Below are 27,893 nucleotides of genomic sequence, written 5' to 3' on the forward strand. Positions count from 1 at the left end.
GTCTGAGAGAAATGTAGCTGACAGAACATCAGTTAATATTTCAGTAATGAGCTGACATGCACATTTTCAGGTTTTCTGATGTTGGTTTATAGTCACACTGGTGTTCCAAATTGAATAAGTATAACAATAATAGGCAGAATAATAATAATTGTTATTATTTTTATTGTTAGTTTTAACTCTAATTTTGAAAAATGAAGATAAAATATATTACTTTTGTAAATCACAATTTTACTGTAAATAAAGAAATATTTTATTTATTTTACAGTAAAAGTTACAATACTAATATGTATGACACTTAAGTTGCCATAGTCTTTTCTTCCCTGTTATGACGTAAGAAAGGAAATGGCTTCTCGAACAAGAAGAAATGCAGGGATAGACAGCACGTCAGTAAACACATCATAAGAGAAGAGATGTTGCTGCAAGAAGGAGGGAAAGTAATTTTGATTAAAGATTACATGGACAAATTCTAATTTTAAATTTTGAAAATGATGCGCGCAAATAAATAATTTATAATAAATACTGCAATATTCCATAAAAATAATAATTGACCATTTTTACTGCCTCTTAAACTTAAGTCCGAAGCTTAAGTTTCGTATGTCACAAAAATTCGGATCGGGTTCGATTTTCGATTTTTTTATTTATCCGTCAAGCATTTTGAGCATAGATTTTGAGAGGTGTTTTGACAATTCAGAGTCACCGAATGACAAATACGAAAAAACGCATTCGAAAATTTGCACACCGAGTCCGAAATTTTCGTATGCGTTTTTTCTTATTGCACAGTGCAAGGACCTTAAATTGCAGCTTTCGATGTAATAACCGCGCGTCCGCGCTGACTTACCTATATCGCGACTTCGGTTTTATTTCAATTCAGACCCGTTTATTTATTTATTTTAACTTTACATTCGATTTAATGAAATGAAATTAGATTTTCATCAACTCATACAGTTCCCTCGCGAACCCCCATTTGGGAAACACCAACAGCATTACGGTATTCAAGGTTTTCTGCTGCGCATATAATACTGACTTGTCGGTAATGACAGTAGAGGGAAACCAGCGCCCGCACTATTTGATTGGCCAATTCAGCTTGAATCGAGTTGACATGACATCATCGTGAATATAGCGGTGTCACAAAGTGTGTTCGCCCATACTGTAATTCACACAGCGCTCATACTGACGCTCCCTCGCTCCATCCTCAACCACTGCAGTCATGGTAAGTCCATTATCACAGCCAGTCATCTCTCATTCTCACAATAATGCAGGTAACGCCTATTAGTCACACAGTCGGTAGGTGACCGTTAAACAGAATGTTGAAGGTTTTTTAAACCGCCAAGCTCTGCAATCAGGCCAACACATTTAATTATCACATGTGTCTTGGTTTGCTCTGAGTGTTTTGTATTTTTTGAGGGAGGATCTCAATATCCTTTATTGTAAGATCAAACCAATGCATCTTCGGTTTTAATGCTGATCTTCTCTATTGCCATCCTCATCCTGGCATGGACAGTCTGACTTCTCAGAGGACCAGATTTGTGGTGAGTAATAAATGTTTACTACTTGAATATATTGTGATTATGAATTCGTCGAGGTTATATAGTTGCTTTTGTGTTGCCGATGAATGCAAAATAAACGTAGGCCTGCACATCAGCTTACTCTGGCTGAGTCTGACAGATGTGCAGGCAATGCTTACACACTATTGTGTACCTAATGTCCAATGTAACACCGAAAAATTCGACCTGAGGTTTCTTTTATATATCAATTTCTGATGTTAAATTGCTGAGGTTACAGTACAGACAGCTTTCAGATGCGGCGCTTTTGAAGCACCGGAAGCTGCTGCTGTGGAATGTGTAGCTAGAGACGCTACGTATGAACAACATCAAAATGGATTGGGTGTGAATTCAAGAAAATAACGATAATGTCATCTAGTGAATTTTAGCGAGCTGAGATGGAGTAATATCGTGAGTTATGTTTTTTTAATAGGTCGTAGTTGCAGCACAAAGCTCCAAGTTAAACGTTTAGTGATCACGGGCGAGTGCTGCGGATTTGATTCATATCAGTGATTCGAATCTTTTGAATCAGGTCGCTGAAAAGATTCATCCACTGACCCGTTGAAGAGTCTTTGTGTTAAGAGTGAGTTATTTAATCATCATTTAATCAACGGATTATTGAAAAATTATACTGCTGGGACTTCGATGCATCAGTTGTTGATTCAATTGGATATATGGGCTTTGCACTCAAAAAGTAAAGGAAGATGAATGGATGATGGTAAATTAATTCTATACAGTTCTATTTGGTAATTTAGTAAAGATAATTGAAAAGTAAAACTTTGAAACAGCTGTCTTTATTTACTTATTAGCAAAAAAAAAAATGCTAATGCTAAAAAAAAGACATTTTATGCTGAGCATGAATTTTATCAAGCTATAGAAAAACAGACAACAATAGCCTAAATCAATGAAGAGATTCAAAACCGTTCTTATGTCACTGTAATTGAAATCTTTAGTCGCTTTAACACATTTCTAATTCTTGTGTTGGTCCATTATGTATTCTACCTTGTTTATTAAAAAACTCACACATTAGACTGTAAAGTACATAGTGCATAGTGTCAGTGTAAAGTGTATAGTGTGTCATTTTGGACACAACTAATATTCCTGTTGATGTAGTGCTGCGATCTCTCTTCTGCCCTTATATGGTTAATCACAGTGAGTGTATGTGAAGTTTGACTCAGGCCGGCCTGGGAAGTGTCGCATTCCTGTAAGCTGCTCTACCAAGCATTATGATAGTAATCTCAAATCCTCAAGCAAGAACTAGAAGCATAATCATTTTAGATCAGAATTTGCTTATAGGCCTGGTTTCACAGACAGGGCTTGGATTAAACCAGGATTAGGCCTTAGTTTAATTAGGACATTTAAGTTGCTTTTATAAACGTGCATTATAAAAAAACATTACTGGTGTGTATCTTGAGACAAAAGAATGGCACTGACATATCTAAAGATATGTCAATGCAAGTTGCTTCCAGTTAGAACAGCTCAAACATGCATCTTAGTCAGGAACTAGCTTTCAATGTCTGTGAAACCGACCCATTATCATTTTCTTTTTTCAGTCCAGATAACTACACATAATTTTCTGCATGACCTGCGTATGCATTTTCTCACTCTCTTTCTCTCATTAACAGAGTTTAAGGAGGCCTTCCTCCTGTTTGACCGAACAGGAGATGGGAAGATCATGTACAATCAGTGTGGGGATGTGATGCGTGCTCTGGGCCAGAACCCTGTCAATGCTGAGGTCCTCAAAGTCCTGGGAAACCCCAGTAATGAAGGTCAGACCCTTCTTTTGCTGCATTGTCCTGTGTTACTTGTTAAAAAATGCACTTCGTTTAGTACAGGAAATTGTTAAAGGTCGTTGGTATAAGCACAGCTGAATCATGCCAATTTTACTGGCTAAACATAACAATGTTTAAAAGCCCTGCCCTGCTCTTTTAAAGGGATAGTTCACTCAAAAAGGAAAAGTCTGTCATCATTTACTCACCCTCATGTTGTTCCAAACCCGCATGACTCTCAGTTCACTTCCCTTGATCAATAAGCTACTTCTCCTTATTCTGTCAGACAAAAGCAATTTAATCTCCTTTAATCAGTCTAAGATGCAATCAGGACAACTTCAACAGTCCCACTGACTGTCTCTATCTTCCACAGTTCTAATTAAATTAAGTGATGATTTTCTAGCTTAATTCTCAGTGTGTTAAGAAGTTGGTGTGAATACAAATAAGAGTGATTGTAATGTTCTTTTTTCTCAGATATGAACATGAAAATGCTGGACTTTGAGCAGTTTTTGCCCATGCTGCAGGCCATCGCTAAGAACAAGGACCAGGGTTCCTTTGAGGACTTTGTGGAGGGGCTGCGGGTGTTTGACAAAGAGGGAAATGGAACGGTGATGGGCGCTGAGCTGCGACATGTCCTCACGACACTGGGTAAAGAGTCATGGCCTCTTTTAGAATGACATCACAATGTAGTATAATATAATCTTTCTTTGATTACTCCCAAGGTTTCTTCCTTCATCGTCTTAGGTTTTTTTTTCTCAGCTCCTTTGAACAGTTCACTGAGAGTTCTATTGAGATTTATTTTGAAAACCTAAACTAATATAAAGTGCTTATGATTGTTTGAAAAGAACTGTGTGCATGGTATAGGGAGAGTTCAAGTCGGGATGCAACGCATAAGAGATATTGGTAGCGATCATTAAGGTGGTTATGGGAATACAAGTCTTTCATTGACTGATTTCTTTTTTTTTTTTACCTGAAAATTTTTTTTCTAAAGAATTTTTGAATGCCATTGTTGTCAGATTTTGTTAATTTTAAATTTGTTTTTGAAATTTTGCTTTTACCTACCTTAGTGCACAACAAAAGATTATTAAAAAAATATTTGAAATGTTATCATGAAATGAGAATTTTTTTTCTTTTTTTTTTTCCAAGAAGCCGTTTCACTTGGATATGCGTCACAATACTAAAGAAAACACGATCATAATTTCCGTATCATTCCATTTCAAGTTTAAGAAACTGTCATGAATGTGTTCTCTCTTTAAGTAGAGTATTTTGAACAAAAATTTAAATAAAATACATTGATATTTTGAATCATAAAATCCGATTTGTATTGAATTGATTTTTGTTGGATATAATATCAGTCCTCTCAATCAAACAGATTGACCAACGCCAACAAAGCACTAGAAGAACCTTAGCTGTACAGAATGACATTGTGTAAAACAGGTTGAAATATATTTTTGAGGAGAATTTGATGCATCTTCTTGCCCGTGTTTTATGATAGGTGAGAAGATGACAGAGGAGGAAGTGGAGACGCTCTTGGCAGGACACGAGGACGCTAATGGCTGCATCAATTATGAAGGTACAACAATCACAAATGGGTCTTTTTTTGTTCTCTGAACATCAAGACTAGTGTAAGTGTCAATGTTTAATCCATTTGCTTTTCCTTCTGACAGCATTGGTGCGCCACATTATGGCTGGTTGAGGAGAGGGTACGAATGGTCCTCAGTTTGTTTTTACTCATTCTTCTCTCCTACAGCTCCCTCTCTGCTGCGCCCCCTGGCTTTAGCCTAGCATGTAGCATTTCTGCATGTGCATAATGTAGGCGTCTCCTGACTCCCACTGTTGCCATGGTGATGCTTTGTGCTAACAGAGTTTGCTGGTCACTCTTATGCCCATCTCCCCCAAACCAGCCATTCCCCTTTATTCGGAAATGCTGTGTTCCAACTTTAATATTGTATATTCTAAACCCATTTGCTTGCACTACTTCTAATAGGCCACATACAAACTGCAGCTAGCTGGTCTTTTTCAGTGGAATAATTAAGATTTTTAATGTATTCGATGAAGAATGCTCTCCAAGGCTGCATTTATTTGATCAAAACTACAGTAAAAACAATAGTAATATTGTGAAATATTATTACAATATAAAAGAACTGTTTTCTAATGTAATATTTTTTTGAGATGTGATTTATTCCTGTGATCATTCAAAGCTGAATTTTCAGCATCATTACTCCAGTCTTCAGCGTCACATGATCCTTCAGAAATCATTATAATATGCTGATGTGGTGTTCTTTGATCAACAGAAAGTTCAAAATAACCGCTTTTATTTGAAATAGAAATCTTTTGTAACATTATAAATGTCATTTTGACCAAATTAATGCTTTCTTGCTGAATAAAAGCATTTATTTGTTTTCTTTATCTTTTTTAATTTAAACCTTACCCCAAACTTTTGAATAGTAGTGTATCACAGTTTCCACAAAAATATGAAGCAGCATAACAGCAGTTTTGATGAACATTGATGACAATATAAAATATTTCTTGAGCATCAAAACAGCATATTAGATTGATTTCTGAAGGATCATGTGACACTGATGCTGAAAATATAGCTTCGCCATCGCAGGAATAAATTACATGTGAAAATATATTACAATCGAAAACAGCTCTTTTAAATTGTAATATTATTTCACAATATTACTGTTTTACTGTACTTATTTCAAAAGCAATAAATCTGAAATAAATAATTATTTCAAACATTTTGACCAGTAGTGTACATAAGTGATAACTGTTTTTAAATGTGATTGTCACTCTTAAATGGATAGTTCACTTTGAAATTAAATTTTGGTATGTTTTAGCTTACCTCAAGGGCATCTAAGATGTAGGTGTCTTTTTTTCTGCAGTAGTTTCAATTTTGATATTTTTAGGTCAAACCGTTCTTGTCTGTCAGTCATATTATGCAGGTCTATGGTCACTGTCTCAAAGAGCATGCACAGAGTCCAAATTAAAACAATTCCCCATCGTCCAAATTAAACAATTCCCCATCGTAAGTACACATTGATGGCCTAAGACACGAAACGAGCGGTTTGTGTGAGAAAACGAACAGTATTTATATTGTTTTTACCTCTAACAACACAGCCACGTCCAAGTGATCTGAAGGCGCGGGCGCTTCCTATTGTGTGACGTGTGCGCAGACTGGTGCATAGATATATACAATAGATTCCGCCTTGTCTACGGCAGTTCATTGGAATGAGGCGACATCTAGTGTGTATATATCTATGCACCAGTCTGCGCACACGTCACACAATAGGAAGCGCCCGCGCCTTCAGATCACTTGGACGTGGCTGTGTTATTAGAGGTAAAAACGATATAAATACTGTTCGTTATCTCACACAAACCACTCGTTTCGTGTCTTAGGCCATCAATGTGTACTTACGATGGGGAATTGTTTAATTTGGACGATGGGGAATTGTTTTAATTTGGACTCTGTGCATGCTCTTTGAGACAGTGACCATAGACCTGCATTATATGACTGACAGACAAAAACGGTTTGACCTAAAAATATCAAAATTGAAACTACTGCGGAAAAAAAGACACCTACATCTTGGATGCCCTTGAGGTAAGCTAAAACATACCAAAATTTTATTTCGAAGTGAACTATCCCTTTAAATCTCTGCAGTGTGTACGCAGACAAACAGTATATAGAAGCTTATGGTATTGTGATAGAAAAATGACTATCGGCATCATATTTCAAGGCTAAAACGGTGCCAGGGTAGTGGATTCGGATGGGTCCTTTATAGAATCTCCTGCTTTCTGGTATGAACATCTGCTGTTACTGTAGGAAGCTTTGTAAGGAGATGTGTTGTAGTTCTAGTATCCAGTCCTGTCACAATGTTGTTCCTGCTCTCTTTCTCTCTTCTATACTTGTGTATTTATCTGATCTATTTATGCCTTTATAAGGTATGCTAACCCATTCTAATTTCGTTTAGGCCTGGACAATCTCTCTTCCTCCCCTTTCTGTCAAATCATCCTGGGGCTTCTGCATTTCACCCCTAGTTGTTGCTGGGAAATGTAGTTTGACTGCCAGTCACTGAACTACACATACTGTGCGATCTTTGATTGTTTATGGGTCTAGAAGTATCTAGAACTTCATGTGTGGTGTCCATGGCAACATTTGCTGATCTAGTGGGTTGAATTTTGTTGGATCCCTGCCTCATATTTCTTCTTCTTTTTTCTCTCTTCTACAGAACTCGTAAGGATGGTCATGAGCGGTTGAAGAATTTCAAACATTTTTATTTTATTTTTGTCAGTCAGGCCCCCCCATTTATGTGATTTCTTCATTTCCTTATTAGCTTTTTTAATTATTTGTTCTTTATTTTTTCCTTAAGTGCCTTTTATCATGTTTCTGGAGGATTATGGCTCATTTCATTCCAAAAACTGTCATTGATGTTCATAGGTTTGCTTGAATACCTTCCATTCAGCCATTGCATTCTTTCCACAGGTCATTGTAATCAGCCTCTGTTTGTCTTAAACTGTGAGGGACATTTTGATAGGCTCTTATTGCAGTTTTTTTTAATTAACCTGTTATCTAAATGTTTGTAAGTCATTTGACATCCCTCCTTAATGTTCATCATAATAAATATTCAGAAAAATCTTTGGTTTTGTTGATTTCTCATGTCAGAGTTGTGAGCGGGGGTGTATGTGTGGGTTGCCTTGTAGGGCATTGTTGCACCAACCACTCCATTTTAGTAAAGATATTTAGTAACACAGACTTCTCTCTCCCAATAAACATGATAAAAGACAATACCAAATTAGGAGCATGTGAAGGGGTTTGAATGTGCTGGCTGAGAACATAACGTTGCCTACATATTTTAGTGGTCCTGTGTTTACCTTAAGAGATAAGTTGACTTAATAAACAAAACCTTTTATGACATGCATAATAACACTCAAACACTGTGTGTTTTTCAGCTGCAGTGTGTTACGAGTATGAGGGAACGTGTAAACGGAAAGAAACTTCTGATTGGCTGTTGTGCGATCACATTCCGTTTTCACATTCAATTAAAGTCAACATGAAATCAGCATTTACATTCTTATTTTTTATAAGAACTATTGACTCGACTATTGCAGTGTTTATCATAGATAATGTATCTGTGCATATTGTTATTTTTTAAATTCATGTCATTATTATCATTATAAGGCCTGTTCACACCAAGGATGATAATTATAACTGTAAAGTTTTAATAATTGTTCTAATTCTATGTGAGTATTGACCCATCAGTTATGTCATCTGCTGTTTTAAATGCTCAAGTGGATTCTGATTGACTAATTTTTTTTAACGCTCGTCAGCTGAGAAAAAACATTCTGAGAGTGATTCCAATGATATTGTTCCCCTGTGTTGTTATCGTTATGGACTTCCCTATTCTCATAGAATTCAAATAATTATTAAAACGGAATAGTTATTGTAATAGTGTAACAAGTAACACGAGTTATGTAATCTGATTACTTTTCCAAGTAACTAGTAAAGTAATGCATTACTTTCTAAATTTACAATAAAATACCTGAGTTACTTCAAATTAGTAACTCAAATTTCTTTTTACCCCAATCTTGATTTCTGCCATAGTTTTTTTTTCCAAGTTCAAATCTGGCACATTCAAGATAGACCTGAGAGCTTCTTTTTGTACATCTGTAATATACTTTGTAGTATGATAAATGTTAAACTATCCTTTTAATCAGAAATATAAGATGGGTTTATATACTGAGTACACTTCACACAGCTCTTATCACTGATGATGCCTTTTATTGTGCACAACCGTTCATTATTTATGAAACCAAAATGAATCCATTCTTTGTCAAACAGGTGCTAGACAGCTCCAGCTACATCTCCTTAAAAGACAAACCGAACGTCGCCAAACATTCACACATCTCAATGCAATGGTTAACAGCTTTCACCATTAAAAAAAGTATAAACAAAATGTAACCAAAAAAAAACTACTAATACAACTACAAATGAAAAAGACAAAGACCAAAGAGCTGAGCAAATTGATCAAATGAGATATTCAACACTGGTTGAGGTGTGCAAAAATGTGTGAGGTTGATGTGAATCTGTTCTGTCAGTAATACTGCATGTTGGACTACTGCATACATGTGCATTCACATAACGTGTGTGACGATGTAAACTTCAGATACGATCACAGCGGGAGTGTACATGTGTTTGTTGGTTATGATATTGACAGAATTGATATCCATCACCTCTAGCATTTGTAGTCTGGAAACATGGCAAATGAATGTAGAATAAAAAAATAAAACATACATACATACAAAAAGACATGTGTGGCAAATCATAGAGGGCATGCACACCACACACACACACACACACACACACACACACACACACAAAGAGTCCAGCTTCATCGTATAAAACGACTGACACTTTCACATGTCAATAATATGACAACATCCACAATCAGAAAGATAAGGAAACATTACAGACATGTATAATATGATAACGTCATTCGTAATAGTGTAAAGAAACATATAAAAATACAAAAATAGGACGGTTACAATATGAAGATATGAGATACACAGACCACAGCTGCAAACGTAACTTTAAAATCCCTTGTCTCTACTCATCAGGTAGTTGCCACTAATTTGTAACAAAACAAAACGGTTTTTCCTTCATGTCGTAAATACTTTCTGTGGGTTTGGCCTGATACTAAAACACCCGTACACACACACAACACAACACATTCTGAACCGAAATATCAGTTCTGGCATGAACACTGAATACTAAAATGTGTAATGTGATCTCAAGAAAACTCAAAAATACAACACACATATTCAGCGTATTGTTGTCCTGGAAAGGAACCAATGTGATTCCCTGCTGCGTTTCCCATTATTTTTTCATTGTCGATTAGTCATACACTCCCATAATTAAGTATTCTCATAAGCATGGCAATGAGATGTGAATGAAACAAGACTACTTTCACCTGTTAGAAGGGTAGAGTAACTTGTGATATTTTGTGGCAGATGACGTGCACACATACCCCAAAAAAATAACATGCAAACATCAATTATTGATGACATGACTTCCAGGTTTACAGTACATGTTGTCAGCAGAGATGCTTCATACAAAGTAAACAGATTTAATACTAATTTGTAATCTCTTTTTTTTTCTTTTTCTCATGCTAAAATCGAATTGTACATAAAAAAAACAAACAGGCCAAACCACTGAAGCTTTCACATTGTCCCAAAAGTAAAACCAACATTCACCCCGCACACATACAAAGTAACGATTACAAAGTCAAGTTTCTCTTCGGACTTACTCCAAATCGAGTGCTTCTATTAAAACAAATACAAAGTGATAAAAAGAACATTGATAAAAGAAAACATTAAGTCAGGACTAATTTTGACTTTATGCTTCATCCCTCCAAAAAGTACGATTTGGGAAACATTCTGAAAGTGCAATTTGTTCTTGGTTTTCTTTTGTTTTTGTTTGTTTCCATGTGAGTACCTAATGTACATTGAGATGCTTCTGAAGTGCAGATCACGGGTACCTTGGATCCTGTAGTTCGACTCAAAGTTAAGTGATGTTACTCAAAATGGAGGACAGACAAGGAAATATTGAGCCTTGTATCTGGTACTTGGATGCAGGCTGTTAGGGTCAAGAGTGCTTTTGTTGGGTGTTAACAGGGGTTCGGGTTTAAGACCTTTCCAAAAGTCCAAACAAAGGTCTTTTTTTTCTGGGGGGGTCTTTTTCAAGGTTATCTGTGTTTAGCTTTAGCTATTTATTTTGAATCATGTCATGTTCAAGATGCTGGCAAGAATTCATTTATATCATTTTCTCCCAAAAATGATGAAAGTGACAAAAAAGAAGATATCGCTCCAGTTATCTCTACATCTTTTGCTTTCTATCTCATTTCATTTCTTCTCTGGAATCACTGATCTCCTTTAAATCTCACCCTCTCTTTTACTGTGGTGGAGGCACAGGGGCGTTTGGATAGAGAGAATCCCCTGGTAGTGGAGTGCTGGAATCTGGAGGGAAAAAAACAAAATAATCTATTAGACAATTATACAACAATTGTATTAGTATAAATATAATTATACATAATAAATATATTAAATATAATTATCGGGGCCAAACACAAAAAAGCACAACGAGTTATGCAAGCATGGCTACGATCTTCATTATTTTATGCAAAATGGCTGAAAAATCATTAATACAATCACTAGTAATACGATTTAATTGCTTATCAGTTTTGACCAATAGTGGCGCAGTTATCAAATTATAATTGTGTGGTCAGGTGACATTGACATTAAAAGTTTGGTGTCAATATGCAAAAGTGCTGCAGAGTTACAGCCTCGGAATCAGCTTGGAACCATGTCATAAAAATTGTTGATGTTTGGTGAAAATTGGACTAACGGTTTTTAATTTTTTCAAAATGGCAGACATAATTCGCTCATTGTTCTCTGTATGACTCAATGAATCTATAAAGACCAGTTTCAAAACTCTAAACTTTTTAAGTACCTTCAGGGCATGGTGCTGATGACACACAACGAGTTTCGTAAAACCTTTCATGGCGGAAAAAAAAAATCTTTCTAGCGCTTATGGTTAATTAGTTATTAGCATAAACGTAAGTGCAACTTTGGACAGTTGGTGGCGCTAGAGGGATTGAGCATTTGCTGTGGTGAATGCTAGGATCTGTGTGTGAAATTTCACAACTTCTTACAATACCGTTCTATGGGCTGCCATAGAAGTCACGAACGGAAGAAGAAGAAGAAGAAGAAGAAGACGACTAACGGATACAATAGAAACTCATAAATAATAATAATAAATCAAAAAATAATAATAATAAATATATATAGAAAAAAAAAATATATATAAATAAACAATGAAAAAGTAAATTTATACCTGACAAAAAATGGAAAAGAAACAAACACAATGTGACAGAATTAAAATATAAATGAATAAATTAATCTGATTTTAATAAACATTTCTAAACCATAAAAACAATTTTGACCTATTTTAATTGTAAAAGCACAGCTGTTTTTAACATTGATAATAAGAAGAAATGTTTTATGAGCAGAAAATCAGCATATTAGAATGATTCCTGAAGGATCATGTGACACTGAAGACTGGAGTAATGATGCTGAAAATTCAGTTTTGCCATCACAGGAATACTATGTATTTTAAAATATATTAAAATAGAAAACAGTTATTTTAAATTGTAATAAAATTTCACAATATTACTGTTTTTATTGTATTTTTGTTCAAATAAATGCATCCTTGGAGAGCATTCGAGGCTTTTTTCAAAAACCTTTAAAGGAATCGTATCGACCCCAGACTTTCGGACGGTGGTGTGTGTACACTGGACAGGTACTGTACATATACCCTCACAGCGTGTGTGTGCATGTGTCATTACCGTGTGCTGCTCCAGCCTGTGCGTTGGTCGGGGGAGAACTGTGAGAGGCAGGTGGAGGAGCTTCACTGTGGGCATTAGAGGCGGGCACAGGGGCGGGGCTTGCTGTTGGGGGCGGGACAGACGGAGTGACAGGTTGATGGGGTACAGATGGAGTACTGCCAGACTGGTTGCCAGGCTGGTTGCTATGATGCTGGTGTTGGATCTGCTGGAAGTGTTGCTGTCTGGCTCTCATCTCTGCATACTTCAACTGCTCCATGTGAAACGACTGACGATCAGCAAGAAGCTGCTGCCTCTGATACTCCAACTAGAAACATAATATACATATATGCATATTCATTTCTAATTAAAGGAACAGTTTCCCTAAAAATATGGAGATTTTCAGTGAATAATGATGACTTTGATTCCTCACATTGTTTTTAAAAGACTTGTAATATAGTGCAAAAATAATTTGAATAATTTTTTTGGAGCTTGACAGTCCCTGGTCACTGTACGATTTCTTTAACTTATTTTTTCATATTTTCGGGCAGCAAAAATCATAATTTTCTTAAATCTGTCTCATAAATGTTCATGCTTTTCAAGCCTTTAGAAAATATAATGCATTAAAACACATGACAAACAAGCAATTTCAGATGTAACAAGGAGTCTGCAAATTTATAATAAATTTTAACTTTGGTTTTGATTATTTATAAAAAAAGATATAGTGCAGTATAATGTACATTATGAATACATTTATAATGCAGTATACATAAAGGCTTTAAGTGTAACCAAAAAAACTAATAGAAAATTAAAAAATAAATATAATTAACAGTTATTAAATTATAATAGTTATTAAAATGTTCTTATACTTGTTTTAAGAATGTTACATTTTTTACAGGAAAACATTTTTTCATTAGAAAATGTTTTTGTTTTTTAAGTGCATGAAAGAAATAAAATCATACAGGTTTTGTAAAAATGTTGTTCTTTTTGGCAACAAATCTACAAAGCTTTTGTTATAATTGAATGAACCTGACAAACCACTGAAAGTAACTATGCTTGATTATTAAACAAAAACCACATTGTTCATGTGGCCTTACCGCCTCTCTCTCTCGGTCCATGATGGTCTCCAACTCTTCAAAGTGTCTGAGTTTGATCTCCAGTTTCTTCATCTGGGTCTCCACCAGCAGAGCCACCAGAGACTTGATCTTCCTCTCCTCCACCGCAGCCAAGTGCTGAAAGAAAATAGGGTTCAGTGTTTAATTTGCAGGAAAGCTGTTTGTTTTCTCACTATGATGCCGCCTTTTCACGCACCTTAGCTTTCACGGCAGCAGCAGCAAGCGCCGAAGCAGCAGCAGTGGACAGGTTTCCCTCTCCTACATCTCTCTCCACCTTTGCCTTCTTCTCTCCCTCACTCTCTCCATCCCTCTGACCCTCTTCGGATCCCTCCTTCCGTTCTTTCTCCTTCTCGCCATCGGCTGTAGGGATCCAAAAGAGTTCAGGTAAGTAACTTCACCTCTGTCTCTATATATTCATTAACTATAACGGTTAATGAAGGCAACACATACTTCAGTGGCAGTTTTGTACATGTCGTCTACAACTGATTTGTTTTTTTTTTTATTCTAGTGAATAGCTAGATAGACAACTCATTTGGTTTGGGCAAATAATGCATTAGTGTATCTACATCACACTATACATCGTCCTATTTTTTTATTCTGCTGGACTTTTATCTTGCACATATATTTTATTGCTGTAAACACACCCATTTCTGAGTCTGTTTTCTCCGTCTCTCTGTCTGTCTCCCCTTCTCTCACTCTCTCTTCCTCTTTCTTGCCGTTCTCTCCTTGTTTTTCTTCCTCCTCACTGGGTCCATCTTTGCTCTCCTAAAATTTAACAGACACAGGAGATTAATGCGTTAATATTAAGAAAATATCATAAATCTCATCTGAACTGAAAGCTGAAAATTTTAAGCAGCTCAACTTTTTTAAACATTGATGATAATATCAAGAAATATTTATTGAGCAGCAAATCAATATATTACAATGATTTCTGAAGGATCATGAGACACTGAGGAATGGAGTAATGACGACAAAAAGTTTTATTAATATTGCCATCACTTGAATAATTGAATAATTACTACTAATAATTACATTTTAAAATAGATTTTGTTTGTTTTAAACTCTAATAATATTTCACAATATTTTTGTTTTTACCATATTTATCATACAGATGCATAGATGCATCTTTGGTAAAAATAACAAACTTTCAAAAGCATTTAAAATCTTTCAGATGTGTGTTTATGTATATATATGAAGACTTCAAATGCAAAAGCCTCTAAATCCATCTGAAATATTTGTTTAATATTAACTTTTTTATCAGGCTCCTATGTACAGGTTTCTACCCAAGTACAGGCATTTCTGAATGGGCTGAGGATGGGAGTTAGTTTGAAGTGAAAGTATTTGATGAGCGTATACTAGACAGAGGTGGCTTTTAGGGGCTTTTGCATCGGAGGTCTTCTCACACACACACACACACACACATATATATATACATATATATATATATTTATTACATGGCTTGGTTGAATTCTAATGTAGAATGCGGTCTGTTATTTCTTGATAACAGACCGCTGCTAAGTATAACACACCGTTGCCATGAAAAACAGCATTGCTATGGACGCAGGATTCTAACCGTAGAGACGGAACGGACTATTTTCTTTAGCGGAAGCAATACAATCGTTTTTAAATCAACAAACTTTTTAAATCAATATTTTGTGTCAAATTATTGATTTATTTGGTAGGTAGCCATGTAATAAGCAGGATATTCCGCTTCGCGTCGGGGTCCTGATCAGCCTGTTGGGGTTGTATTCGCTATAACAACCGCCTTGCTCTACATTATCCCTTACACATATATATACACACACACACAACTTTTTTCCCTGCCCGGTTTAAAACAGATTTTTAATCCAACATTTTCAATGCAGTCTCAGACTTTTGGACTACACTGTACATATTTTGTCTGTACACACCTTATTGTCTCTCTTATCTTGGCTGGATTGACCATCACTGCTTTTATTCTCCTCATTTCCATCCTCCGCTGAAAAACAAACATACACAGTTAATTTCTCTCACTATTTACTTTAGGGAAAATAAGTGAAAATGTGTTTGTTCACTTACCGGGTTTGTCAGAGTCTTCAAGACCGGTTCCTGCGATGCCGCTGCCCTCCAGGCCGTAGAGAGGGTCTGACCTTCCGCTTGCTCTGGCCGCCTCCTCCACTCGACGCACATGAGCCTCCACCAATGCAGCTGGTACCTCCTCCTTCATTCGAGAGAACTCCTCTGAGAAAGAGAAGAGAAACATGATGTTCATGTAGAAAAATACAAAATACAACTACTTTTATGATACATTTTCACCCTTTTTGGAGCTTGAGCTCAGTTTCTATTCACTATTGTTGTATTAAAGAAAAAAATCAGTTAGAGTAATTTCGAGGGTAAGTATATAATGGTTTTCATTTTTGTTTAAACCATTACTTAAATAATGTAAGTTCTCACCAAGCGCAGATTTAGCTGCAGCTGAAGCCACTCGAGGGTCAACCACAGAGGCCAGGAACGCCACAGTGCTCATGACAGGGTTCCCCGCTTGACTGAACGGAACCGGCTGATAGGCTAGCGGGCCCAAGGGGGCGGTGCTTTCCTCCAGGTAGGGGTCCTCAATCGGTAGACGCAGGAAGTGGAGAATGCACTCATCCTGTGTGCGGCTGCCGACGTGCTCCGATACTTTATTCCAGTCATCTTTATACATCTCTAGACCCTGAGAACAAACAGGAATCGTAATGTGAGTGTAAAAGAATGGAAGTCAAGTCAACACTACACAAAAGTTTGCAATCAGTAAGATTTGCATTAAATTGATCAAAAGTGACAGTAAAGACATTGTTACAAAAAAACCTATTTCAAATTATTTGAATTCAAAACTTTTTATTTATCAAAGAATCCCAGTTTACACAAAAATATTGGTCCCACTTTATATTAAGTGGCTTTAAGTACTATGTACTTACATGTACTTACATTGAAATTAATAATTTGATACAACATTTGTAATTACACAGTTGACCCTTCCCTTACACCTCAAACCTACCCAATCCACCACACCTGTCCCTAACCTTACCCGTATCACACCTCAATAGCAGCAAAAGTGTTTTACAATACAACATGAACACAATAAGTACATTGCACTTATTTTTTTTTTATGTAAGTGCATAGTACTTAACGCCACTTAATATAAAGTGGGACCTAAATATTATATATAAAAAATACTAAGCAGCACAACTGTTTTCAACATTGATGATAATATGAAATGTTTCTTGAGCACAAAATCAGCATGTTAGAATGATTTCTGAAGGATCATGTGACAATGAAGACTGGAGTAATAATGCTGAAAATTCAGCTTTGCCATAACTGGAAAAAATTACATGTTAAAATATATTAACATAGAAAACAGTAATTTTAAACTGTAATAATATTTCACAAATTTCTGTATTTTTTAACAATTAAATGCAGCCTTTGTGAGCATACGAGACTTTTGAACGGTAGTGTAAATTGTAATAAAAAGAATAAAAAAAAGACTAGTGTTCTCAGATTTTTTTATATGTATATACAGTACCTCCAGCAGTAGCAACGTCTCCTGGTCCGTCCATTCCCGAGTGGCACTGGCAGCATTTTTATTCTGTGCAATGACAAAAAAAGGTCCTTAATCTTTCTCACAGTGATCAAAATCATCTCCATACTTCCTTTCAACCTCACACATTCTCACACTCTCTCTACACCATGTGTGATATTTAATGTGTGGCTCTTACTTTAACTGGACCACTCTTCTTACTGTACACATCTGTCCTCAACCCAAAGTTCTGTAAGTCAGCAGGTTTGTCCTTCACTTTGTCAGGGAATGAGAGCATCTGTTGAGAAGATGAAGTCTAGAGGGAACAAAGAGAAGAATAGAGCTTAGATAACCAATCAAGTGAATATAGACAACAATTTAAAAGGAAAGTGTGTTTTTAAGGGCTGTCGCAGAAAAGAAAAATTAAGTCATGTAAGAAATAATAAAAATTCAAAATTTTGTGTGGATGACACCTCTAGCAAGAATACATGTGTGTTTTATTTTACCTGGGATGCTTTAGGCTGTAGTGGTACCAGACTTGATGGAGTATCTGCCAGTACGTGAAAGTGTGAAGTGGGTGGAGGCCCCATGGGAGTGGGCCGACTTTCTGAATCCACCTGATAGTTAATCAAACCCCACTGTTCCAGAAACGCATGGACTCTGTTCACACACACACACTTTCACAGTCAAAATTCATCAAAGTCAAAATGAACCATGCATATATAATATAAACAGGTATTTTAGAGGTGTAATTCTTTTCCCAGACCTCATAATGGCGCAAACATCTCCAGCCAGGTTTCTACGGCAAGCTGTGGAGGTCAAATACTCCTGTGGGTTCAGTCTGTACGTGTCGATCATGAAGTTACGGTACGCCAGATAACTGTAACACAGCAAAGTGTGAAGATGAAACGGGGTGGATAAAGCTAATTAAAGTGCCCCTATTATACTTTATGCTTTTTATATGACCTTTCCTGCAGTATCTAATATAGCTGTTTGTGAATGTAAAAGGTCTGCAAAGTTATGTATATATATTATAAGGAAATCAAAGTATTTTTTGACCTTGGATGAATGTAGACCTGTTGTAGGAGACTTCAAAACAAAATGAATAACGTTTAACATAGCATAATAGGGGCACTTTAATGAGGATCAATAGAAACACATTTAAATTCAAATCAATCTTTGTGTATATGTTAACCAACAGATATTCTTACATTTCAGGAGTCTTCGACTTGTTCTTCCCATTGAAAAACTCAGGAAGGGCTCTGCGCTCTATAGCATGGACACTAAAAGAGACAGAAATAGACTGTTAATTTTTTTCTGATTCTTGCTTTTTCTTTCAGGACAAAACAGAATTGCCAATAGCTTCCTATCTAAATGGCCTATTCTTGATGACAATATGTTTCAAAGCTGTGTATAGTCACAGTACCTGTTATAGTCAAACCAAGCAGCATAGCTAGGGATAATGATATGATGGGTCTGTTCAGTGACATTATCCTCATGAAGATCCGATCCCTTCACCGGTTCTCCTTTCACACTCTGGGAACCTTCTTCTTCCTCCTAGAAACACACAAACATAAAGCTAACCACGAATGCTGCTCATGAAATACAGTGGGATTTAAACATCTGACACCATATTGATAACCTAGTCTAATTTAAATCTGGAAATTAGCAAAATGTTAAGATTTTGATCAATTTATATCTTTCAAATTAAAGGTCAACAATCAAATCCTGTTTTACTAACTTACGGAGTTCATACAACTAGAAATACTAAGAGATTCTTAATATTTTCTCTCAAATTGTTATGATACTTTCATTTATATATAAAAAATTCAATTAATAATAAATTAACATTTGTATTTATCTGTTATTGAACTAAAAAAAAATGTGAAATGTGGTGCATATAATTGCTGCTATACCTTTCCTACAGTCTCCATTGATTCATCCTCTTGCTCATCTAGGTGTGATAGCAGAAGAAAACAAAAACTGAGAGTTGAATTAATTTTGCACATACACTTTTACTTTATGGTGCAAAAAAATACATTGTTAATTAGCACAGAAAGCTGAAGTGTGTGCTTTTCATGTGCTCGCCATTAAAATGCTTCCTCCGATTCCAGCTCAATGTGCGAAGACAGCTTTAAGCAGACATTCATAGGATGACATCCTGTATTTTTGCAATTCCACTTGGTGCCATTAATGGCACAGAAAAGACACACTTCACCTTTCGGTTAGTCTGAGTGTCAGGTGTGTTAGAGACAGAAGCTACTGTAGAGACATACCCAGGTCAGTCATAGTGCCTCCTTTCACTGGAGTAGAATCTGAATCCTTCTTAGTCACTACACACACAAATATCAAGATTACACACAAGAGAGACTAAATGGTTAGGTAAAAAGATGTGTGTGAATTTACCTGTTTTAGGTAGTGTAGCTTCCTCCACTGCAGGCACAGGTGAGGGTTCATCTAACTCTTTAGTCAGATCTTCCTGTTCTTCCTCTCTCTGTCCTCTTTTGGACTTAGTGTAGGGTGTAGTGGGTCTAACACACACACACACACACACACACACACACACACACACACACACACACACACACACACACACACACACACACACACACACACACACACACACACACACACACACACACACACACACACACACACACACACACACACACACACACACGTTCGTACAAAGACACACAGACAGCGTCATCTTTACATTTCCAGTGCACCCATTGATTTCAAGAGATAACATGGCAGATCTTAAATACATTATTTGATAGGCTTAAATCTATTTTGTGTGTAATGCCAAACATTATTTGGCACACAAACTTAAATTATTCCAGTATTTCACTTTTATTCAAATTAAAATATCATGCTTTTAGTGTTTTTAAATGCTTTATACATTTTCAGACAAAATGCTGAATTGTGATTTAGATGCCCCGTTTTTATCTCTCTGAAATAATTTCTTCTCAATATTTTGTCATGGTTTCAAAATATTCTGTATGTAACATGTCTTGAAAATTGTGTTTAAAGATATTTAAATTTATATAGGGATAAGAGTTTAGGAATCCATTGAAATCCCCATATTTGTTAGCCACTAATCTGAATATTAAGGGCAGACACTTCCTCCTATGGTGGATACGGCCCTGGTACTTTGGGCCTGTGATGTGAAAACAAGATTTCATAATTCATACATTTAAATAATAAATACATTTCTGAAATTCTCTAAAACAAATATCACTGTTTCGTGAGAATCAATGGTTTAAGATTCCGTAATAAAAAATACCCTTTCTTGGCGTTTTTCTTCTTGCTTTCCTGTGGTGGAGGGGTAGGAGATGGGGACGGGGAGCGTTTCCTCTTTTTGGCACTGCTGGGTTTTTTATCCCTCCTTTCATCTGGAGTGCTCACTTCATCTGTGAGAGTCTTCGCTGAAATCCTCTTCCTCCTCGGTCCTCCCTCTCCCACCTCATAGTCTTCCTCATTCATCCACTCATTAAACTGATCCAGGTCCAGAATCCACTTGGCATGAACCTACACACACAAACACATAAACTTGTAGTCAGGTGATAAATGGCTGGATTTCTCAGATAACCATCAACTAATCAGTGGTTTTATGAAAAAAAAAACATGAAAGGCAGAGAGAGAATGTGCAAGACAAAAGAGACAAAGAAAAAGAGAGGTAAAGGACCGGAGACAGATGGAGAGAGGTAAGGGGGGGGGGGGGGGTTCTAACCTTCCTGGGCTTTTCAGCAGTGGGTGGATCCTCCACAGCAGCCTCCACCTCACTGGCTGAGATCCATGTGTCATAACTGCATCATGAACACAGCACATTAATCCTGCATTCATATACACACCTGACCTGTGTGTGTGTGTGTGTGTGTGTGTGTGTGTGTGTGTGTGAGTGTGTGTGTGTGTGTGTGTGTGTGTGTGTGTTCACCTATCAGGCCAGTAGCCCCAGTGTAGCAGCATCTGTTTGTCTCTCTTCATTACAGGACGGACCCACTCTTCTGAAAACCACACACATACCAATTACAATATTACTGCAGAAAACCACTCTTCTTTTTAAATGGAGGGGTACAAAGGGGCCAAATTGCCTTTTTAATGAATTTTGGGAGAAAATCAGAGGAACATTTTACCCTAGGGGGGTGTTTAGCCCCATTGTACCCGACACATGTGTGTGAACTGTGAATGTATATTTTTACACTATGAACAACACACCGCAGAACGTACCGTCCTCCAGACTAGCAGGAATAGGCACCACTACATGGGAGCTAGAAAGCTTATCTTCAGTCACAGACCCCTAAAACACACACATACATGTCAAATAAGATGTCATGTCTTGATCCAGACTGACTTCAAAGAAATAAAGTATTGAAATATGGACTGGCCGATATTTAAAATATAAAAATCATAAAAAATGACAACGATTTTTTAAATTATGCAAATATAAAATTAAGCAACATTGTAAATAAAGATGTATCAGTAGGTTAGTTTTATACCTTAACTTTTAATGTATTTCAGGGCATATATATATATATATATATATTTATACCATGGTCTGTCAGAATACTCGATTCTGATTGGCTGGAAGGTGTGCTATAAAGCTGTATAATGCACAAGTAGTTCTAAGTCAATTTAGTCACTGTTCTAGATTAATGCACTGATCTCACTGAAGCACACACACACACGACAAAGAGATCGGAGATCGTGCTGCGTGCGTGTGCACACATAAAAACTTGTTGTCAATGCTTCCCCGTAACTTTTATTAATAAGTTAACTTCGCAACTGAATCGCTACATTTTATTACTCAACAAGGAGGTTGTAATGTCACTGTTTTTTAAGTAATTAAGCTTCTATGCTAGTAGAGAGATGCTGCTTAGATGCAGGTAATCGCACATCTCTCTCTGTCTGATGTGATATCAATACGTTTCTTATCTATATGAGATACATATTGAATATTATAAAAAGTGAAAGTGAAATGAATAAAAAAAAAAAAACTTCTTAAAAAATACATTATCCAGCCATAACTAGATGGCCTTTGTAACAACTAAAACTAATGGTTTTTGGAAGTACCTGGTGTCGTTTGATGATGTCCTTCAGTTTTCCCAGTAGCTTGGGCTCTATCTCTGAACTCAGGTAAATCACAGGTCGGGACAAACAGTTATTCTACAAAGGAAAAAACACATCATTATTCAATCTCACATATGCACATACTAATAAATCCAACCATTTGATGACTGCAAGTAAATGTTCATCTGACTGGATGACTGCGTTTGATACACACCTGTACCAAAGATTTCTCTATAGTCATGAACATTTCAACATTGCGGTCCATTCTCGAAGGGTTCTGGAAATCAAATCTCCTCCTGATGGATACAAAAGTGAACGGCTAATGAGTATGAATTAGGTTTTTGATCCGTAATCATTGAAGTGGCACTTTATGTCTCACTGGTAAGTACTTTAACACCACAGGGTTACTACACTAATAGAAAGTTGAAATGCAGCAACATAAAAATGTCATGCAGAATCTATTCAGTAGCATAAGGACCAATTGACACCACGATGGAGGCGAATCACGAATCTCTTGGTGAGTGTGTCATAAGGTTAAGTGAGGGAGAAATTATACAACAACGGATTAAGCCACTCAAATAAGTGGCAAAAATACATGTTAAATTAATATATTCTTAAGTAGTCCACATAATGAATATATTTTACATTACATCCTACCTATAACCTATATACGTGGCTGAGGATGGTGTCTCATGGAAAAACATTTTACAATCATTCTAAAATAAAAATCTAAAATATTTTGTTGATTTTTTTTTCATGATAATAATAATAATTAGTACTGGCATTTCTAAACTTGCTCTATGGTAAAGTATTAAGTCATTCTAGACATTATAAAAGTGCAATACAAATAAATTTGACTGGACTTGATTTATATATATATATATATATATATATATATATATATATATATATATATATATATACAAATATATATATATATATATATATATATATATATATATATATATATATATATATATATATATACCAATGAGCCAAAACATTATGACCACCTGCCTAATATGCTGTTGGTCCTCTGTATGCTGCCAAAAGGTATGCTGACCCCCTAAGGCATGGACTCTACAAGACCCCTGAAGGTGTCCTGTGGTTTCAGACACCAACACATTACCAGGAGATCCTTCAGGTCCTGTATGTTGCGAAGTGGAGTCGCCATAGATCGAACTTGTTGGTCCAGTACATCCCATAGAAGTTCAATTGGATTAAGATCTGGGGAATTTTGAGGCCTGGGCAACACTTACATCATCTCTTCATCATGGTCCTCAAACCATTCCTGACCAATGGGTGCAGTGTGGCAGGGTGCTTTATCCAGCTGAAAGAGGTCACTTTCACCATGGAACACCATTGTCAAGAAGGGGTGTACCTGGTCTGCCACAATGTTTAGGTCATTGGTATGTGTCAAATTTGTATCCACATTAATGGCCGGATAACACGTAAAACATTGTCCAGAGCATTACATTCCCCCCACTGGCTTACTGTTGTCCCACAGTGCATCTTGGTGCCATCACTTCCCTAGGTTAACGGCACACAAGTACACAGCCGTCCACAGGTTGTAAAAGAACACGGGACCCATCGGACCAATCGACCTTCTTCCACTGCTCAGTCCAGGTCCGACGCTTGCGTGCCTATTGTAGGCGTTTTCACCGGTGGACAGGGGTTATTATAGGGACTCTGATTGGTCTGCAATACACTGTGCATTGTGACACATTCCTATAGCCATAATGAATATTTTGTGTGACTTGAGCCACAGTAGACCTTCTGTTGGCTCGGACCAGACGGGATAGCCTTCGTTGTCCTCATGCATCGATGAGCCTTGGGCACCAAACACCCTGTCAATGGTTTGTGCTTTCGAACCACTGCTGACTGGGAACAACCCACAAGCCTTGCCATTTCAGGGATACTCTGACCCAGTCGCCTTGCCATAACAATTTGGCCCTAGCTTGTCAAAGTCGCTCAGATCTTTATTCCTGCCATGGTTGATTGTTTGCTTACCATCTAATCTACCCAGACCTTAATATGTGGCCTTCTTAGGAGATGATCAACGATGTTTGCTTCACCCATGACTGGCCATATTGTTTTGGCTCAGCAGTGTATGTATGTATATATATATATATATATATATATATATATATATATATATATATATATATATATATATATAAAAACCAAAAATGTTATTTTTCATTTTCATTATTAATTTAAATTTAATTTACATAATTATAGTGTCAATTAAATAATAAAAAGGAGTGAAAGAAAGAGAGGGAGACAGAGGACCATTACCATCCTTGATCACTCTTAAACTTGTATGCAGCAGCCAGAATATGACACAGGGCTCCTCCAGATTTGAAATCCAAAAAACACTTCATCTACGGGGAAGAGGAGAGCATCATCAGAAATCTACATGGTGCACTGATTACTTTAATGCATTCAACTCAATACTGTTATGAAAGAAGGCTTGTGTGAATACCGGTAGTTTAGTAAGGGGAGGGTTGCTGACATGTCGGCCAAACACTTCCTCCTGAAACTGAAGCAGTTGAACCACCAGACTCGACAACGATTTATTGGTGGGGGGCTCTGCTTGAATATACTAGAAAGAACCACAGAAAGTTTAAGGAGCTAGACACCATAATAAAATGAACATACATAAGGATTAGTCACAGAGCAATACATCAACCATGCAGATTAATCATTCATTATTTGGCCATTCTGATTTATCAGAATTATATTTGTGTTAATTTTTGTGACCATTGCAATCATTATATTGTATTACGTATACTGTGGGGCTCAAATTCATGTTAATTCAAATTTTCACTCAAATTTAATGCTGATAATATAATTCATGAAAAGTATATATTAAATTATAAAATGTTTAAATAAATGCACTTTCTGTAAGATTTCACCAAGTCATTGATCTAAAACACATGGACATGCTTGATCTGTCAGCTTTCCTTCATAAATAAATGGAACATCTACATTTATCACAATCAGCATCACTTGACTATTAAAAAAAAAAAAAATCAATACCTTGAATCAGTTAAATGACATAAAAGCGAAGGATGCTCTGAGCAAGATGTAAATGACTGAACATCAATGCATCCTCATCCTCAAACGCTGTGATGACAGTGCACATATTTTATAAATAAGTTTCATATTTTTATTTGAATTTTATTTATTTATATATGTTTCTGTATTGTAACCTTTATTTCATAATATTATTATTGCAATGATTCAAGTGTAAATGGATTAAAATTAGGTTTGCTTTGAACTAGATTATATAAAAAAGACGTTTTATATGTAAAAAATTTATTTCTTTACCTCATATATGAAATGCATTAACAATTTCATGCAACTGAGGTGTTTCGTTAGAGGGAAATTAGATTTCGTTGCAACCTATAGTCGAATTCCACACATTGTTTTATCGTATCAAGTAATTACCATGTGTAAATTATACAGAGAAATATTCTTCGCATCCGAGTGTGAATTTCTCATCGACTGTATCACATTGCTGCTTTTTATAAGCACAGCGCGCGAGATTTGGCTGCACATCTGGATTCACGCACTTGCGCTGCCAATACCGCAGACCCGTTACACGAGCTGGCCTTTCTTGAATAAAAGAGAAAGGCCATTCATTAAAACCTATTAGAGAAGGTCTAATGACTAGCCAGAGATGTAGAAACGACATCAGATATTGAAGATGAAGCCAATTCTTGGGTACGTCTTAAGACTTTTTTTAAGGCGCGCATGCAGCATCTTCTATTGTCTGAGACGCGTCAGACTGTGGATTTTAAACAGCTGGATTTCTCTCCATCTCCTTTCCTGCCCTCCCCTCTCCTTTCTGACTACCCGCATCGAGTCTATCCTTTCCTGCACAAATAACTCAATGACCGTTCGTGCTGGTTACAAATAAACGAATGGTACCTTTTTATAATTCTTGCCCAGCCAAACCCGGACATTGTCGAACTGCGAGACGGTATCAGACGCTTCGAAATATTTTACATTCGGGCCGCCGTCTTTCTTCCGTACCGCCATCTTTGTCTGCTCCAAAGTTTTGCCACCCACCGCCCCCTGGCGGTCATTTGTTATTTTGCTAGAGTCAATGACTATGAAACGACCCCCATTCTGGCTCAAATTCTAGGTTTACGCTTCTCTTGGAGCTTTGAGAAAACTTGATCCAAAATGGCGGATAAAGGGGACCAGTGACTTCCCTGTATCCCAACCCCCTTCTCCAAATAGTGAATCACATCTCCACATTGAGCTTTGCACAATAGATTGTTGTAGTCCTCGTATTTTAGTAACCTTGATGGCCCTCTACCACCTGGTTCAAAGTAGCCTCATATTTCTCTCAAGCTGTAAAAATGTAAAGGAAAATCGCCCAAATCACTTGATTTTTTAACGCTCAATAACAGTCTAGGCTACTTACCACGCACCAGCAAACAGCAAGTCATTTTGAATGGCTAGTGATAATGAGCAGGAACGAAATTTGTCTGTCAACATCCCATACATGCAATAACTTACGATGTTGTTAGACTGGATGCACTTGACCATCTCGAACTTTTCAAGTTCAAGTCCAGTCTTCAATTAGCAATACCTAAAAGTATCCAATATGTGTCGCTGCTGTCTAAAGTAAAGTTGTCAGTGCTGCGTTTGGTTTGCTTAGAGCTGGTGGTTCGGCAAGTAAACTTATCTGGCAACATAGTTTAATCTCATGTTCTGCCCATTTAATGGCTCAGTAAACATGCTGATCAATATGATAGGCCTATCTATCTATCTATCTATCTATCTATCTATCTATCTATCTATCTATCTATCTATCTATCTATCTATCTATCTATCTATCTATCTATCTATCTATCTATCTATCTATCTATCTATCTATCTATCTATCTATCTATCTATCTATCTATCTATCTATCTATCTATCTACGTGTCTGTCGGTATGTCTTTGTCTGTCTTTCTTTCTTTCTTTCTTTCTTTCTTTCTTTCTTTCTTTCTTTATGCCTGTCTGTCAGTCTGATTGTCTATCGATGGATAAGTTTTCATGTTCATGTCTATGTAGACATGATACGTTTGTGAGAATCTTTCACCCTTCAGTGCTTTTTCAAATGATATTTTAAACTGTGATTGTGATTCCTTGCTTACACAATAAATTTGAGCTGTAGAGACCTGCAATGTCAGTGCAGATTGACAAACAGTGAAACTTTCTTCCTCCTAACCATGTTTCTGCCAGAGTCATCATAATTCTAGAGAGTGTTGGTGTTGCTGTCTAGCCAACATCTCTTTGACCTTTTTACTATTGTCCTTCAAAGGATGCCCAGCCATCTATCTCTCCTCATTACCAAGGAAAAGTGTCTGTGTCTGGGTGGTGAATAGTAATCAACACTGTCAATGGCTTCCTCACTAAATAGTGGTGTTTTGTGTGTGAGAGAAGGAAAGAAAGCTAATTTTGTTTGAGATTTAAATCTATT

The 27,893-nt window shown here is 36.6% G+C and overlaps 2 protein-coding genes across 7 annotated transcripts; one reads left to right on the top strand and one right to left on the bottom strand.

Moving 5' to 3' along the window:
• Positions 1-398: 398 nt before the first annotated feature.
• myl6 (myosin, light chain 6, alkali, smooth muscle and non-muscle) lies at positions 399-8,233 on the top strand. Of its 6 annotated transcripts, XM_081379938.1 has the most exons (7): positions 399-1,210; positions 1,502-1,529; positions 3,167-3,310; positions 3,785-3,958; positions 4,806-4,883; positions 4,978-5,013; positions 7,543-7,942. In XM_081379938.1, the coding sequence occupies exons 1-6, from the start codon at positions 1,208-1,210 to the stop codon at positions 5,004-5,006; spliced, it is 456 nt and encodes a 151-aa protein (XP_081236064.1). In that variant the 5' UTR covers positions 399-1,207; the 3' UTR covers positions 5,007-5,013; positions 7,543-7,942. The 6 variants fall into 6 exon arrangements, with proteins under 6 accessions (XP_081236064.1, XP_081236063.1, XP_081236066.1 ...); XM_081379937.1 differs by lacking the exon at positions 4,978-5,013 and having other exon boundaries at positions 1,089-1,210; positions 7,543-8,233; XM_081379939.1 differs by lacking the exons at positions 399-1,210; positions 1,502-1,529 and adding an exon at positions 1,835-2,259.
• Positions 8,234-9,072: 839 nt separating this feature from the next.
• Positions 9,073-26,479, bottom strand: smarcc2 (SWI/SNF related BAF chromatin remodeling complex subunit C2). The gene is made up of 26 exons (XM_081379863.1): positions 26,347-26,479; positions 24,896-25,015; positions 24,709-24,794; positions 22,625-22,706; positions 22,414-22,506; positions 21,571-21,640; positions 21,278-21,347; positions 21,074-21,149; positions 20,627-20,871; positions 19,747-19,871; positions 19,617-19,673; positions 19,257-19,294; positions 18,767-18,897; positions 18,552-18,623; positions 18,107-18,220; positions 17,847-18,000; positions 17,540-17,656; positions 17,347-17,409; positions 16,239-16,497; positions 15,864-16,025; positions 15,716-15,783; positions 14,450-14,570; positions 14,002-14,165; positions 13,788-13,922; positions 12,715-13,018; positions 9,073-11,326 (listed from the first exon to the last, which is right to left on the bottom strand). The coding sequence occupies exons 1-26, from the start codon at positions 26,455-26,457 to the stop codon at positions 11,262-11,264; spliced, it is 3,102 nt and encodes a 1,033-aa protein (XP_081235989.1). The 5' UTR covers positions 26,458-26,479; the 3' UTR covers positions 9,073-11,261.
• Between the last annotated feature and the right edge of the window lie 1,414 nt (positions 26,480-27,893).

Source organism: Scardinius erythrophthalmus, assembly GCF_964197995.2.
Source record: "Scardinius erythrophthalmus genome assembly, chromosome: 12".
Taxonomy (NCBI): domain Eukaryota; kingdom Metazoa; phylum Chordata; class Actinopteri; order Cypriniformes; family Leuciscidae; genus Scardinius; species Scardinius erythrophthalmus.

What these genes read in the sequence shown, in the direction of transcription:
- myl6 (XM_081379938.1), top strand. An exon ending in ACATGTCCTCACGACACTGG is followed by an intron (nt 3,959 to 4,805) that starts GTAAAGAGTCAT and finishes GTTTTATGATAG; the next exon opens with GTGAGAAGATGACAGAGGAG. An exon ending in TGGCTGCATCAATTATGAAG is followed by an intron (nt 4,884 to 4,977) that starts GTACAACAATCA and finishes TCCTTCTGACAG; the next exon opens with CATTGGTGCGCCACATTATG.
- smarcc2 (XM_081379863.1), bottom strand. Translation starts at nt 26,457, where the DNA reads ATGGCGGTACGGAAGAAAGACGGCGGCCCGAATGTAAAATATTTCGAA. An exon ending in TCCTGCTAGTCTGGAGGACG is followed by an intron (nt 21,348 to 21,570) that starts GTACGTTCTGCG and finishes TGTGGTTTTCAG; the next exon opens with AAGAGTGGGTCCGTCCTGTA. An exon ending in CTGCTGAAAAGCCCAGGAAG is followed by an intron (nt 20,872 to 21,073) that starts GTTAGAACCCCC and finishes TTGTGTGTGTAG; the next exon opens with GTTCATGCCAAGTGGATTCT.